The sequence below is a fragment of the Sinocyclocheilus grahami genome, unplaced genomic scaffold, assembly GCF_001515645.1.
Source record: "Sinocyclocheilus grahami isolate Dianchi unplaced genomic scaffold, SAMN03320097.WGS_v1.1 scaffold233.1, whole genome shotgun sequence".
In the NCBI taxonomy this organism is placed as follows: domain Eukaryota; kingdom Metazoa; phylum Chordata; class Actinopteri; order Cypriniformes; family Cyprinidae; genus Sinocyclocheilus; species Sinocyclocheilus grahami.
The window spans coordinates 1,450,148-1,463,491 of record NW_015505412.1 but is presented as its reverse complement, the minus strand read 5'-3'; the positions used below and the strand labels follow the sequence as shown (position 1 = coordinate 1,463,491).

General features: G+C 38.0%; 1 protein-coding gene across 2 annotated transcripts in view; it reads right to left on the bottom strand.

Moving 5' to 3' along the window:
- Positions 1-13,207, bottom strand: part of LOC107597486 (amyloid beta A4 protein-like) — a 19,632-nt gene extending 6,425 nt beyond the window's left edge. The window contains exons 1-8 of one of the 2 annotated variants that reach the window (XM_016288561.1): positions 12,896-13,207; positions 8,570-8,737; positions 7,155-7,284; positions 6,770-6,882; positions 6,210-6,400; positions 4,873-5,117; positions 4,485-4,655; positions 2,281-2,414 (exon numbers count right to left, since the gene is read on the bottom strand). In XM_016288561.1, the coding sequence (XP_016144047.1) occupies positions 2,281-2,414; positions 4,485-4,655; positions 4,873-5,117; positions 6,210-6,400; positions 6,770-6,882; positions 7,155-7,284; positions 8,570-8,737; positions 12,896-12,958 (1,215 nt within the window). In that variant the 5' untranslated portion in view covers positions 12,959-13,207. The remainder of the gene's footprint in view (positions 1-2,280; positions 2,415-4,484; positions 4,656-4,872; positions 5,118-6,209; positions 6,401-6,769; positions 6,883-7,154; positions 7,285-8,569; positions 8,738-12,895) is intronic. The other variant, XM_016288562.1, reaches the window with a different exon arrangement.
- Positions 13,208-13,344: the final 137 nt, after the last annotated feature.

The window sequence follows — 13,344 nt, the reverse complement described above, 5'->3', positions numbered from 1 at the left end:
ATGAATTCTGCTGTTTACCAAAACATCCTGAAGGAGAATGTCCGGCCATCTGTTCGTGGCCTCAAGCTAACGCGAACTTGGGTTCTGCAGCAGGACAATGATCCAAAGCACACCAGCAAGACCACCTCTGTGTGGCTGAAGAAAAACAAAATGAAGACTTGAGTGGCTTAGTCAAAGTCCTGATCTGAATCCTATTGAGATGCTGTGGCATGACCTTAAAACGGCGGTTCATGCTCGAAAACCCTCCAATGTGGCTGAATTACAACAATTCTGCATAGATGAGTGGACCAAAATTCCTCCACAGCGCTGTAACAGACTCATTGCAAGTTATCGCAAACGCTTGATTGCAGTTGTTGCTGCTAAGGGTGGCCCAACCAGTTATTAGGTTTAGGGGGCAAACACTTTTTCACACAGGGCCATGTAGTTTTGGATTTTGTTTTCCCTTAATAATAAAAACCTTCATTTAAAAACTGCATGTTGTGTTCACTTGTGTTATCTTTTACTAATATTTAAATTTGTTTGATGATCTGAAACATTAAAGTGTGACAAACATGCAAAAAAATAAGAAATCAGGAAGGGGGCCAACACTTTTTCACACCACTGTACATTACCATCCATAACTATACTTTAAGGCTTTAACAAACTTCTTGGAAATGCAGTCAAGTTTATACATTTAAATAGTTTATACATTTTCATGAATCACTCTCACTGAACTGATTCAAAACTCTGAGTAAGCGATTTCTGTCATTACTCAAATTGTTAATGGAAATCCAAGTCTAATTTGTATGCTTTAAATGTTTTAGTAAGACATATGTACACTCCCTCCTAAAACGCCTCGTTTAAACACACCCCCACATGTCTACTTCACGATGTGGGAAGATCTGCATAATGCCGCCCAAATGTTCACGCAAAGAAAGAAGGCATAACTTTATTGTTGCTGCCACCGCCACAGCCATGTTGTGAAGACGCTGTGTGTTTCGTTGTGAAAGTGAAACTACTTTGTTTGGCCTTCCAAAAGAGGACACGACTAGAAATCAGTGGATAAGTTGTATTTACAACACTGTTCCAGAACAACCCAAATATTCAGATGTGTGCAACGCATTTTATGGAGGACGGTTTCCTGATCCTGGTAGAGTAGACTACAATGCCGGCTGTTCTGACTCACAGACTGTAAGTACGTTTTCATATTTAAAGAATTTGCCACTGACGATTCAAACGCGAGTTTTGAGCAGTGTAGAGTAGCGCTTGTTGTTTGTCATTTCTCCGATCACAAATGCAGACATTATTATTATTATTATATTATAATCCGTAATTATGTCCCCACTGGATGCAACAAATTCCTCGTTTATAATGGGATTCGCTCAGTTATGTCATTTTTAATGCAAATATGACATTATTTGACCTAACCCTACCCCTACCCTTACCCCTAACCATAGCCCATAACAAAGACATCTCAAACAATGTCATCTTTGTATTAAAAATTACATAACTGAGCGAATGACACGTAATGACAGTTGTCATAAACATGCATAAAAAACCTTCATATTCATGGCATGTGTCATGTCATGATTATGTAGGTGTCATGTCATGATTATGAAGGTGTCATGTCAGTCTTATGCACACCCCATCAAGTAAAGTGTAACCAATATTCTTTTAGCAACATCATATGACCCCTTTAACATTGTCATGTACATTACCGTGCCAATCCCTCCGACAGTTGTCATGACAGAAGTATAGTTAAACGCAGGTTTTAATATAGACAGATTAATAAAGATATTCAAATTAAATTCCAATTCTAATTCTCTAAAATATCAAAAGATTTACTACCGCTACGTAAACTCTGATCACTAAAACTGTTCACAGGAATCCATGTTTTATTTTTATGCTTTAAATATTTGACTAAAATACATATACAGGTAAAGATAGCTATTTATTACTAAAAACTGTTGTGCATATTAATGAAAATGATTAAATATAGTCCGCTCTCTTGTTAATTAAGTGGGAAATGGTGTGGAAAACTAGCATTGATTATTTTAACTGAACTTTGTTATTTTCTGCAATAACCTTTTTAAATCTACAACTTGAAATGATGGTTCCTATGATTTAAAACAAATCACCATTGAAACACACTCATATACATAAACATATATGTTGAATCCTATATATCTCGAAATGCTATCAAATGTTTTTAGTGCTATTGTCCAGCCCTACTACCACCAGCCTGTTTTTGTAAAAGAACTTTGCCCCACTGCAAATGTATCACTCTACTCAGGTTCCCACCTCTGACATTTTCTCTCTGTGTTTGGCCTCCAGGCTCTCCTTTGCCTTCTGGAAGCGGGTGTGCTCATTTGTATCCCCTGGAGCTTCCAGGTAACGATCCACAGCATCAGCAGGGCTCGGGGCCATGGTCGGCACTAGAGAAAGTGAGAAGTCTTGTTCAGTGAAAGCCAAAAAACCCCCCAGATATATATGAGCCAGAGAATCTTCCTTACGGCAAAGAGAGCAAAGACTCCTGGGAAAGAACAGCAAGTTCAGGTGCAGGTTAAAATTGGTTAGCAGAGACAGAAACATTTATGTGAGATTGCTTTTGCCAAAGGTTGCTATATTGCATATTTTAGGTGCGCTCAGAGAGTTAAAAGAGCTTTCATGCTGAAATATCATCCAGTACGGTACATCTGTGTATATACAGTGACCCCAAAAAGTGTTTTGACACTTAAGACACTTAATAATATATGAATATGACTGCATTTAGTATAAACACATATATAAATATGCGGAACCTAATTTATAACAATGTGCATCAATAATTTAAAAGTATTCTAAAAGTAAGGAGTTCTCAGCTTTAATTTTATAAAGACATGCAGATATGTTATAATAAATTTTAAACAGTATATTTACTGTTTTACTTTTTTAAACCTGATGTCTTTTTGTAAACTGTTTTATTTGAAAAGTAGGCTTGTGAATTTCTTTTTAAAAAATAAATGCAAGGTGGTTTAATATTTTATAATGCAGTGACATTTTTAAGTGTGGCACAAGTATCCAAATAGTTTTTTTGTGCCACTGTGTGTGTGTGTGTGTGTGGAGCGTGTGAGAGCTGTATTTCATGTGCGTGTTCTGCAGCAGCTCCTGTGAAGCTGCTGTGACACTTTCTGACAGCGAGCATGCGGGAACAGCCAGACCGGCTGCGAGGAATATGCCCTGTCAGGATGAGGGCTGCTCCGCTGTCACTTTCCCACAGAGTCCAGCATTGTGCTTAACCGAGCGGAAATCGCCCACTGAACCGCTGCCACAGACCGGTCTGACCAGAGGCCGACTAAAGCTCCATCACTGGCCCACACACAGAGATAAACGCAAACGGAGAGAGAGAATGGGGGAGGGACGTAGAGAAATGCAGTGTTCAGCAGGTTAAGAAATACACTCACTGAGATGCAGGTGTTCTCAAAACAGACAAAAGTACAAACAAACATTCACACTATCAAATTTGTAAGTATCTACTTGAAATCTCTGGACTCTAACTACAGTATTGAGAGCATTTCCATTTATAAAAAAAATCTATCTTTCTGCTTTTGCAAGGATGGGAACATTCTAGAGGTTTCTGTAATATTCTTGATTATTCAGTATTATGCATGTACCATACACACTTATGTGCCTACACACTTTCAAATGACAACAAACTTAATTCTTAAGAATATTTAGATCATGAAAATTAAGTATCAAAATATTAGATTAAAAAACTTGAATAAATAGTAAATAAACATTGTCCAACAAAAAGTGCAAAGTAACAAGTAGAAAAAAGAAAAAATGGACAAAGAACTTGAATGGAGATTTTTCCATCTACAGATATTCCCCTGACCTTCTTTTCTCTGTAAATTAAGGGTGCACACTATTGCTGAGAAACACAATCACTACTTAGCAGTCAGATAGCCGTATGCACAAAGACACACATCCCTAAACAAGGCCATATCTGCAGATAAAACTTTTTTTGTAGAAGCATTTTTTAAATTTGAACTAGACTACACCACGTTATGTACGAGAAGCTGCAAAAGACATAGGTGCAAGTGGAATGCAAAAAACAAGGTGACACTCATAAATATAAATATAATGGGCAATATATTGCATCTCCAAAAATTATTGAGGTCATGTACACATATTGTGCGATAAGTCGATATATTGATTATTGCGACAGGCCTAATCACAACAATATTATTTTTCTTTTACCATGGTTCTGTAGATTCAGGAGACACAGATGGAGAGTTAAAGAAAAGTTTGAGTGCTCAGAAAAGACAGCAGGAGGTTAAACTAAAAGAACAAGACACTCTGCCTATACAGTCACCTCACAGAGACCTGTAATCCATGCGAGCTAAAGCATCCAGCCATCTGCTGAGCTTGTGAGTTTGGCACGAATGAAGCGAAGAAAGTGAGAAAGAGACGATGTGCTGGTTAGCGGAGAGATGAACTTTCTCTCAGGAGACGTCTGGACTTACACACGCTGCTGCTGCAGACAGCCATGCAGTACTCCTCAGATTCAAAGTTATTGCGGTTACCCCCGCAGCCCCCAAACGTAAAGGGGGCACACCGGCCCGTCTGTGCCACAAAATACCAGCGGGATAGCTTGGCATGGCACGGCCCCGACCGAGGAGGGGCCCAGCATACCGCTGACGGGGAAGAGACACTCAATGGATTTGTTTAAGTGTTCATATGTAAGGTTTTGCTCAAGTTTTGCCAATTTAAGGAACTACACAATGACGGTTCAAACTTCATGTCCTAAAATGCCACATGAGCTCATTAGTATTCATAGATCTAATGTTTGGAAATGTACCACTGAAATGTATAATGTCAACATATGGACATATATGCATACAGAAATCTCACCTCGCACAACCTCCTCTATAGACTCTGTTGTGGTAGTGGTGGTGGTTGTCATGGCAACGTTGGAGGTCTGCTCACTGGTGTCTTGTTCATCAGTTGTGTCTTCATCATCATCTTGCTCATCGTCATCATCTTCACCGTCACCATCTTCATCGTTATCCCAGACTTCCTCTTCTTCATTGGTGATATCCTCATCATCCTCTGTCACAGCAGGCTCAGGTTTGGTCGGGGCCTGTTCTCGCAGTATGCTGCGATGCATAAATGATGACAAATACATTTCTGAGACTACACTGAAGATATGGGACTCAAAATAGAATTGAAACCAGAAAATGAATAGATTCATAGGAGTGTGAAAAATGTTCAACATGAAAAAATGTATTAAATATGAACGTGAAATATTTAAGAAAATATTTATTTCTTAGGCACTAATCAAACAAGTTGGTGACACTGATCATGTGAACTTCTCTGTTCAGGTTAAATGTTCTTCACTTGTATCACACTTGACGTGTTCATTGTTTACTCATAACCGGAGTCAATAATCATGCAGATTTACGTTACAAGCTTATAGAATTGTACAGTAAGAAAGTTATTTCCCTTAACCAGGAAATTAACGTTCTTAGAATTGACAAGACAGTTGACCCTGAGTGGTCAGCTAAATATCTACAGTGGATCTAAAATATGAATAGTTAACTATAACTAGTTGTGGTTAATTATTCATATTTCCCCATGAGCTGATTCGCTACATAAAGCACAAATATCACATACAGCAAAAATAATTAGATATATTATTTCAATTTCTTTTCATTAGATATAGTTGTATTATATTATATTATACATAAATAGCCAAATATATATAGCTAAAATAGATTTTAAAATATATTTACAATAAGTTACTTGTATTTTCTTACACATTTTTGGCCATTTTCATATTTTTTCAATTTCAATATACTGTCCTAAATTCACTCATAATGTATTTTCTTGCCTCTTATAAAAAGCACATTTGGCAAAATATTTTGGTATTTGAAAGTTTAAACTAAATATTTCAATTTGAAAATATCTAGCACTGTTTCCAACCTATATTTAGCATCAATTCTGACTCTCAAAATGTAGAGGATGCCTTTCATCTTTTCCAAATCAGGCTGGAGAACATAATCATCAGATTGTACACAAACTTGTGGAGTTTGTGTAAAATGGGGGGACATAGAAAAATTGTAAAAAATCTGTTACTTTAAATGATTTATCCATTTGATATTTTTTATATAATTTGTATATCTCTTGAAAATATAATGTGTAACAAAAGTCAGTAAGAGAGTTTTGAAGAACTGCTTGTGTTTGTGTACCTGCCGTCAGTATACTCTGCCTCTGCGCCGCCCCACCACACATCTGAGTTGGCCTCCTCCAGCTCCTCGCTGTCTAACTCCTTCTGCTCCTCCATAGGGCAGCACACAAACTCTACACCACGGAAACGGTCGATGCCGCATGGCAGCAGCATGCCGTAGTCATGGAGATTCATGGAACGATCACCGCAGTTCTGCAGAGGACCAGCCACAGGGAATGAGCGAGCGAGAACGAAAGCGATAGAGGTATAAGGTGCTGAGTCATCATACAGCTATAAGTAGAATGCTCTTGTGGCTAGAGATTAATTATACATCCTATTCAATCATAATCTGTCAGCACCATGCAAATAGGATTGATATATCTGGTTGTTTCTGGTTAACAAAAACAGAAGAAATCTGATATTAAATACATATACAAGTCATAGCATACAGTAAATGTCTTTTCAGAAGCATGTAAGTTGGGTATCCACTAAAATAGGTGCCAGATTTGGCTTGTTCTGGCAAGCTGCATGTGGCTCTGAAACTTTGTGAATATGTAAATGTCATGTGGTGTCACTTCTGACCTCTTTGGCCACTGTGTGCCAGTGCAGGTGACTCTCGCACATGTCCATTCGCTCCTGGTGCAGGAACTTGCATTTATCTGGGACGAGGAGGGCATCGCTGACAAACTCCCCAACTAATAAAAAAAAGCAAACATTTGCTCACCAGGTGCTCCGATAGATTTCTTCTGATATGTACCTTGGAGGGTAAAATATCCTGAGCAAAAGTTGTATTTTGATGAATCTCATCTTATCTGATGCAGAAGGATGATAGGAAATCACACAACAGCCAAGTTAAAAGCATTAGTTTAATGTCTCACAAATCCAGGTTAATACCCCAGGAGTGGCGGAGTACTCTGATGTAAGCGTCACGTTGAAGGATAGTCTTTATGTAAACACGCATACGCACCCAGGCAGCGGTAGGGGACCACAATGCGCGTGTGACTTCGGCAATGGTGACGACCCATTTTGCACCAGTTCTGGATGCTGACGGGCTGGTTGGCCTCCACTACATTAGTGATCTGGAGGTCTGGGTAAACCTGTGGGAGTCAAGACAGGGTACAATTACCAGATGTTGAACAGAAAACAGAAAAGCCATTGGCAACCCATTTTACTTTCATAATCTGACCTATTTCCAAGTAAAACACAGGTTATGCGTTATATGAGGAGTAAAAAGATCCCTTGATTTTATTCATTGGGAAGTCATAAAACATATTAGAATGTGGAAAATATAAATAATAGTGATGTGCTGAAATGAACATTTTGTGGCTGAAAACTAATTTTTAAATTACTTTTTTCCCCTTCACCAGTCAGCATTAATAAATTTGGTCACATTTCTTTTAAAGTATTATTTTATATATATATATATATATTTCTTCATTATTATCATTGTTGAAAACAATTTTGTTCCTTACTTAATATTTTTATGAAAGTGGTTAAAATATTTTTCAAGATGCTCCATTAAAAACCAGCATTCATTTAAAATAAAAATCTTTTGCAACATTAAAAAATTTCTTTGTCACTTTTGATCATACCATAGCTGAATAGAAGTATTAATTTCTTGAAAAAATTCTTACTGACCCCAAACCTCTGAATGGTAGAGTATATTGGCATTGTATTGGCTATAGTCCACACTGCTATCTAAATAATATCATCAGCCATTGAAAAACTCATATGAGTCAACCACTTAATAGAATTTGACATGCATATGTAATACTCAGAAGGCCCTTGGCTATTAATTACTGTGATTGTCATTAAGTCAAGTCAATTCACCTTTATTTATATAGCGCTTTTAACAATACAGATTGTGTCAAAGCAACTTTACAGCATTAAATAGAAAAATAGTGTGTCAATAATGCAAAGTGACAACAGTAAACACTCAATTTTCAGTTAAAGGCAGTTCATCACAGAATTCAGTGATGTCATCATCCAGTTCAGTTCAGTTCAGTTTAAATAGTATCTGTGCAATCAAGTCGACGATATCGTTGGAAATGAAGTGTCCCCAACTAAGCAAGCCAGAGGTGACAGCAGCAAGGAACCAAAACTCCATCGGTGACAGAATGGAGAAAAAACCTTGGGAGAAACCAGGCTCAGTCGGGGGGCCAGTTCTCCTCTGGCCAGACGAAACCAGTAGTTCAACTCCAGGCTGCAGTAAAGTCACATTGTGCAGAGGACTCATCTGGGGACTCATCATTATATAAATGACTTTAATTACTAAAGTAGTCACGATACAATAAGGTTTTACAATCTGTGTAACTACTGACAAGTAACACGGACACTGCAGCAGAACTCATTCTAATTATTATCTCTTTTCTCTCTCATTACCTCTTGGCAGTACTGAAGGATGCCCTCTTTGGTGCCGACGCAGCTCTTGGTGCCAGTTGGATCCAGCTCCCACTTGCCACTCTGGATGTTGATATGCATGTTGAGTTTCCCACAAAACATGGCCACCTGGGGCTCCGCCAACAAGCCCACTGAGTCATCCGATGGCACCTGCCAAAATCAGCGGTAACATGAGGAACCATTATCACATAAGCCTATGATCTTCAGCTGTCTTCATGCAGGGGCTTTTCTCAGCAAATATTGATATATACGATCAACTGTCATTAACTTGATTAGTTAATCAGCTGATCATTGAAGTAATCAGATCACGTTTTTTTATTGCTTGACTGTTCTAATTACAATCTGACTTACAGACAGAGAAAGGATGACAATGTAAAGAGGAAAAACAGCAACTATGTTTGGAAGAAGAGGGATTCAACAAATATGATTCAATATTGCACCAAATGTTGTCCCAACTAGCCAAACGGAGAGTCGACTAGATAAACACTTAAGCTATATTTTGAACAGTGCTTGGCTTGAGAGTTCTTAGCACGCACTGTGATGTGAATAAATTACGTGGTGGCTGTTATAAGATTATTATTGTACAGTTTGCAGGCTTCATTTATGTTGTTTTTGACGTCCCTGCTAACAGTATTCAAATTATACCAAAGCTTTTGGCGTAAGTACGTCTTTGAAGCTATCTCCTGGTATTAAGTAAAATATATAATATATACATATTTATGTAAGATTGTGCGTTACTAAAGTAGTGCTGTCAAACGATTAATCGTGATTAAACGCATCCAAAATAAAAGTTTATGTAATGTGTACTGTGTACATTTATGTATATATAAATACACACATAGAGGATATATTTTAAAAACATTTTTATTTTTTTAAATATATACATGCGTGTGTGTAATAAATATACACAGTACACACACACGTATGTAAACAAACTTTTATTCTGGATGCGATTAATCGTTTGACAGGACTACTAAAAAGTGAATTTTCAAACTAATTGAATTCTTTCTGACTAAAATATAAAACTACATGCTGAGAGCTCAAAATAAAATGGGGAAACACCTCAACTGGTAAAAAAAACTCTCTATATCTGACAAATGCTTGTATACAAATATTTTTTAGATAGTTTCTAAAAAATTGTTTTAGAGCCACAATGCCAGTTACATAATGTACAATATAAAACACTACAGATCTCTTCACTTCAGACTTAAAATCCTTAAAATCTAATCTCTTGAAGTGGATGGGAAGATATTTAAATATAAGAAAGAAAGAGAGAAATATATGAGAAATAAGTACGAGTTCGGGGTAAAAGAAAATTGGGTCCTGAAAATTAGTGGAAGACTAAAGAAAAACATATTTAGAAGACATTCAATTCATAAACTAAGTCAGTGAGAAAGAGAGAGACAGGGAGAATAATGGCTGTCCTCTTTTGTATGTCTTTGGCCTGGCCTCGACCCAGTGTGTCACAAAGGTTCCTTAAAACCAGACCCACCCAGTCTGTTCAACTGAGCGCGAGGAATTATGGGACTGTTGTGTTTTCCCCCTTTTGTCCTGAATAACAAACAGTGGAAGTGCTGCTACAGCCAGCTGTCTAAAATATGCATCTGTCCCATTAGACTGATAGATAGATAGATACTGTCTAGGGATATTTTTTCTTTTTAACCTTTTAACAGATGCTTTGGTGGTTACAGTGCAATAAAGCATCCCTCTGCTGCAGGACAATTTAAAACAGAATACTGTAATTATGCTGGCCGCGGTACAGTTAGCTCTTTAGGAAAACCATGTGTTAGACACAAAATGGTCTTAACTTCTACAATGAGCTGTATATCAGCTATAGATCGGTTTACATGTGCTGTTTAGATGGGATTATTACCATTTTACTGTCAATTTGTGATATATGAAATGCTTTAATATTGACACAGCCGCTGAACCATTCGCGAAAGTCAATCATCTGCGAATATCAATCTCAGCCAGGTTGTCATAGCAGCTCAGGATCCACATTAGTGCATCTATCAAAATGAAATGTGCAGCTTTCAAGAGCCATTCAGCTCTGGCTTCATTTTTAAGGTTGTCAAAATCAATGAGCTAGTTTTTGTACTTGCACTCAAAGACATAATTTAAAACCGACCATGTTTACATGTTCCACTGACATTTCCCAGTCAAACAAAGGAAGCCCTTTTTTAGATGGAGGCTGACTGAAAACAGATTGACTAATTATAGGCAAACTAAGCATGGGAGCTTTCAGGCAAAACAGCTTGTTCATGGATATGGTGACCAGTAAAGAGGTGACAACACAAACTCTCAAAGCTTGTTTTGGCACACTAAATACAAATGACACCTTTAATGAAAAAATCTTGAGGGTCTTATTTCTTGCAGCAGTCAGTGTGCAAATTATATAGTGACTTACAAGGGGTCATTTTTTAGTAAACTCAGATGTTGCCTACCACAATAAGCCACACTTTTTTTACTCAGTTTTGATGATCCCTTCAGTATAATTGACATGGATTTAGTCAATGTGTAGGAATTAAGTAGCAGATGACCTCAAAGCTAACACACATGGACTAAGACCCACATATATGATTTCATACAGTTGTTGTGATAATATTGACATGTTAATCAATAATAATGTGGAAAAACAATTACAGTACCTATTTATTTTAATTATACATTATCTAATACCCATCTGAGCAGACAAAGCTTGAGCAGTGTCCCAATTTTTGGTTCCCAGAATGTTCTGAGTACATTAGTTCATGGTTGCTAAAAATGACACCTAAGAAGAACCTTCCTATAACGTTACAAATTGGTCGCCCACAAAATAACCAGAGGGGAATCATATGCTAAGATCAGGTAACTTCATAAAACAGGATAGTAACCTCATTTTCTTTGTGATGGCCTGTTTGATACGATGTAAAAAATACACAGATTGGCATTGGAACGTTCATGGTAACTGAAACAATAATGTTGAAATGTTTCTAATATTGACCTATATTTGACAGACTTTAAGATATTCCCTCCTCCATTATGTTTACCTCAGATGCATTCAATATGGGGGTGGCACACCTAAACGCCCAGTTTCTTATTTGCACCCTGACATTGGCATCACATAGGCATAAGCCACATTGAACACTAACACCACATGTATGTGTAGGCCTATAGTATAGAAATGCAGTATAGAATTACATATCTCTATTATGTGTTTAAACGTACCAGGTGTCAATAAAGAAACGTGCAAAAACATGCAAGTACCAACATAAAAATAATCTGTGCATGCCACGCATAAACCGCTTCTGTTTGTGGGCGCGAGAAACAGGTTAAATCCATCCAGAGCAGATCTTTGCCTTCACCCCGTATGGATAAAAAAAAATTGAAACGCCGCAGTTCACTGACGCCATCTTGCTTCGGTCAACTAACATCTTTATGTAATATTCCTTAAAAAAATCTCTCCACCATGAACCAGTCCCACAGCATTTACGCATTTTAACAATCATCCCCAAAATGCAAAACAAATCCCATCATAAACACGTGTAAATATTAGATGCGCAAAGGCGCCGCAGAGAGAATGATTTTCGGATTGCTGTCACAGCATTTATTCGCCCAAAATGGAGCAATGCAATCGTGCAAACCAGCAGTATGGTGTATGTTTCTTTATTTTGTGTATATATTGCAAGTGATGAGGGACTGCGTTCTTTAATACATGCCTCGTTGACAAAGAGCTGTCAGTCACGGTTTACATGATTTCACCAGCCTCATCTGCATGACACGAGTTCATGTCCTCTTATCCATATTTGTTTGTTCAAACATAAAAACTTAACGGGTACAGCAACATAAAGCCGCCATATCAGCATTTTCCACCGTGCAATTCTTTATCAGCAGGTCCAGCGAATGTGAATCTGATGTTTTTTTATGAAGGTGAGCAGATGACTCCCAAATATAAAAACAAGTTAATGCTTTCCTATAAAGATGCCAGAATGATGCACGTCTTTTCTCAATGATATGTATCACTTTCTCAAGCTCGTCTGTTATGTTATGCCTAATACTTATGTAAACCGAGGATCCTGCTGCACCAGTAGCCTCCACCCAACACTTTTTTATTGATTTAAAACAATGATGGCAAAGAAAACCCATTGCATTAGAAAGAACCATGATCCTGCTGGAATACGCCACTGACAATCCCGCAGCGCTCAAAATGTCTGTCTGCACCCGTGTCATGCTCTCGCTTCGCGTTTTACCCCCCTTCGCTCCCAGGCCGTCCTTTAAAGTATGGAGGAGAATCAAGCTCCTTCTCCATTACACAATCACTATTCTTACCTCGATGGCGGGCGACAGAGTCGTCAGCATTAACAGCAGGAATACCGTACGGTCCATACCCATGGCCGTGTTCCCAAATGTAGCACGTCCTGAGCGGATCAGGGGTTTTCTGTGGCGATTTTCAGTTCCGTGCTCTCCTATCGCCAGTGCTGGTTGTGCTTTGTGAGAATGCGCGACTGCACACAGCTGCTTCAGTCAAAGTCAGCTGACCACACGTCTGGAGAGTGTGCAAGAGAAGTGGAGTTGTAGATCGAAGGCGGTCAGTGAGGAAACCGCAGAATTGCACCGATAACGTTACATCAAAACACTGGAATGAATAAACAGCAAGCAAGCAGGGGACAACCGCAAAGCATTGAATCTCTGTTCGATTTAAACTAGAGTATAGCATTATTTTAGTGTAACACCTTTTTATAGCTATAGAATAATTATAATTATAATAATTATTATCC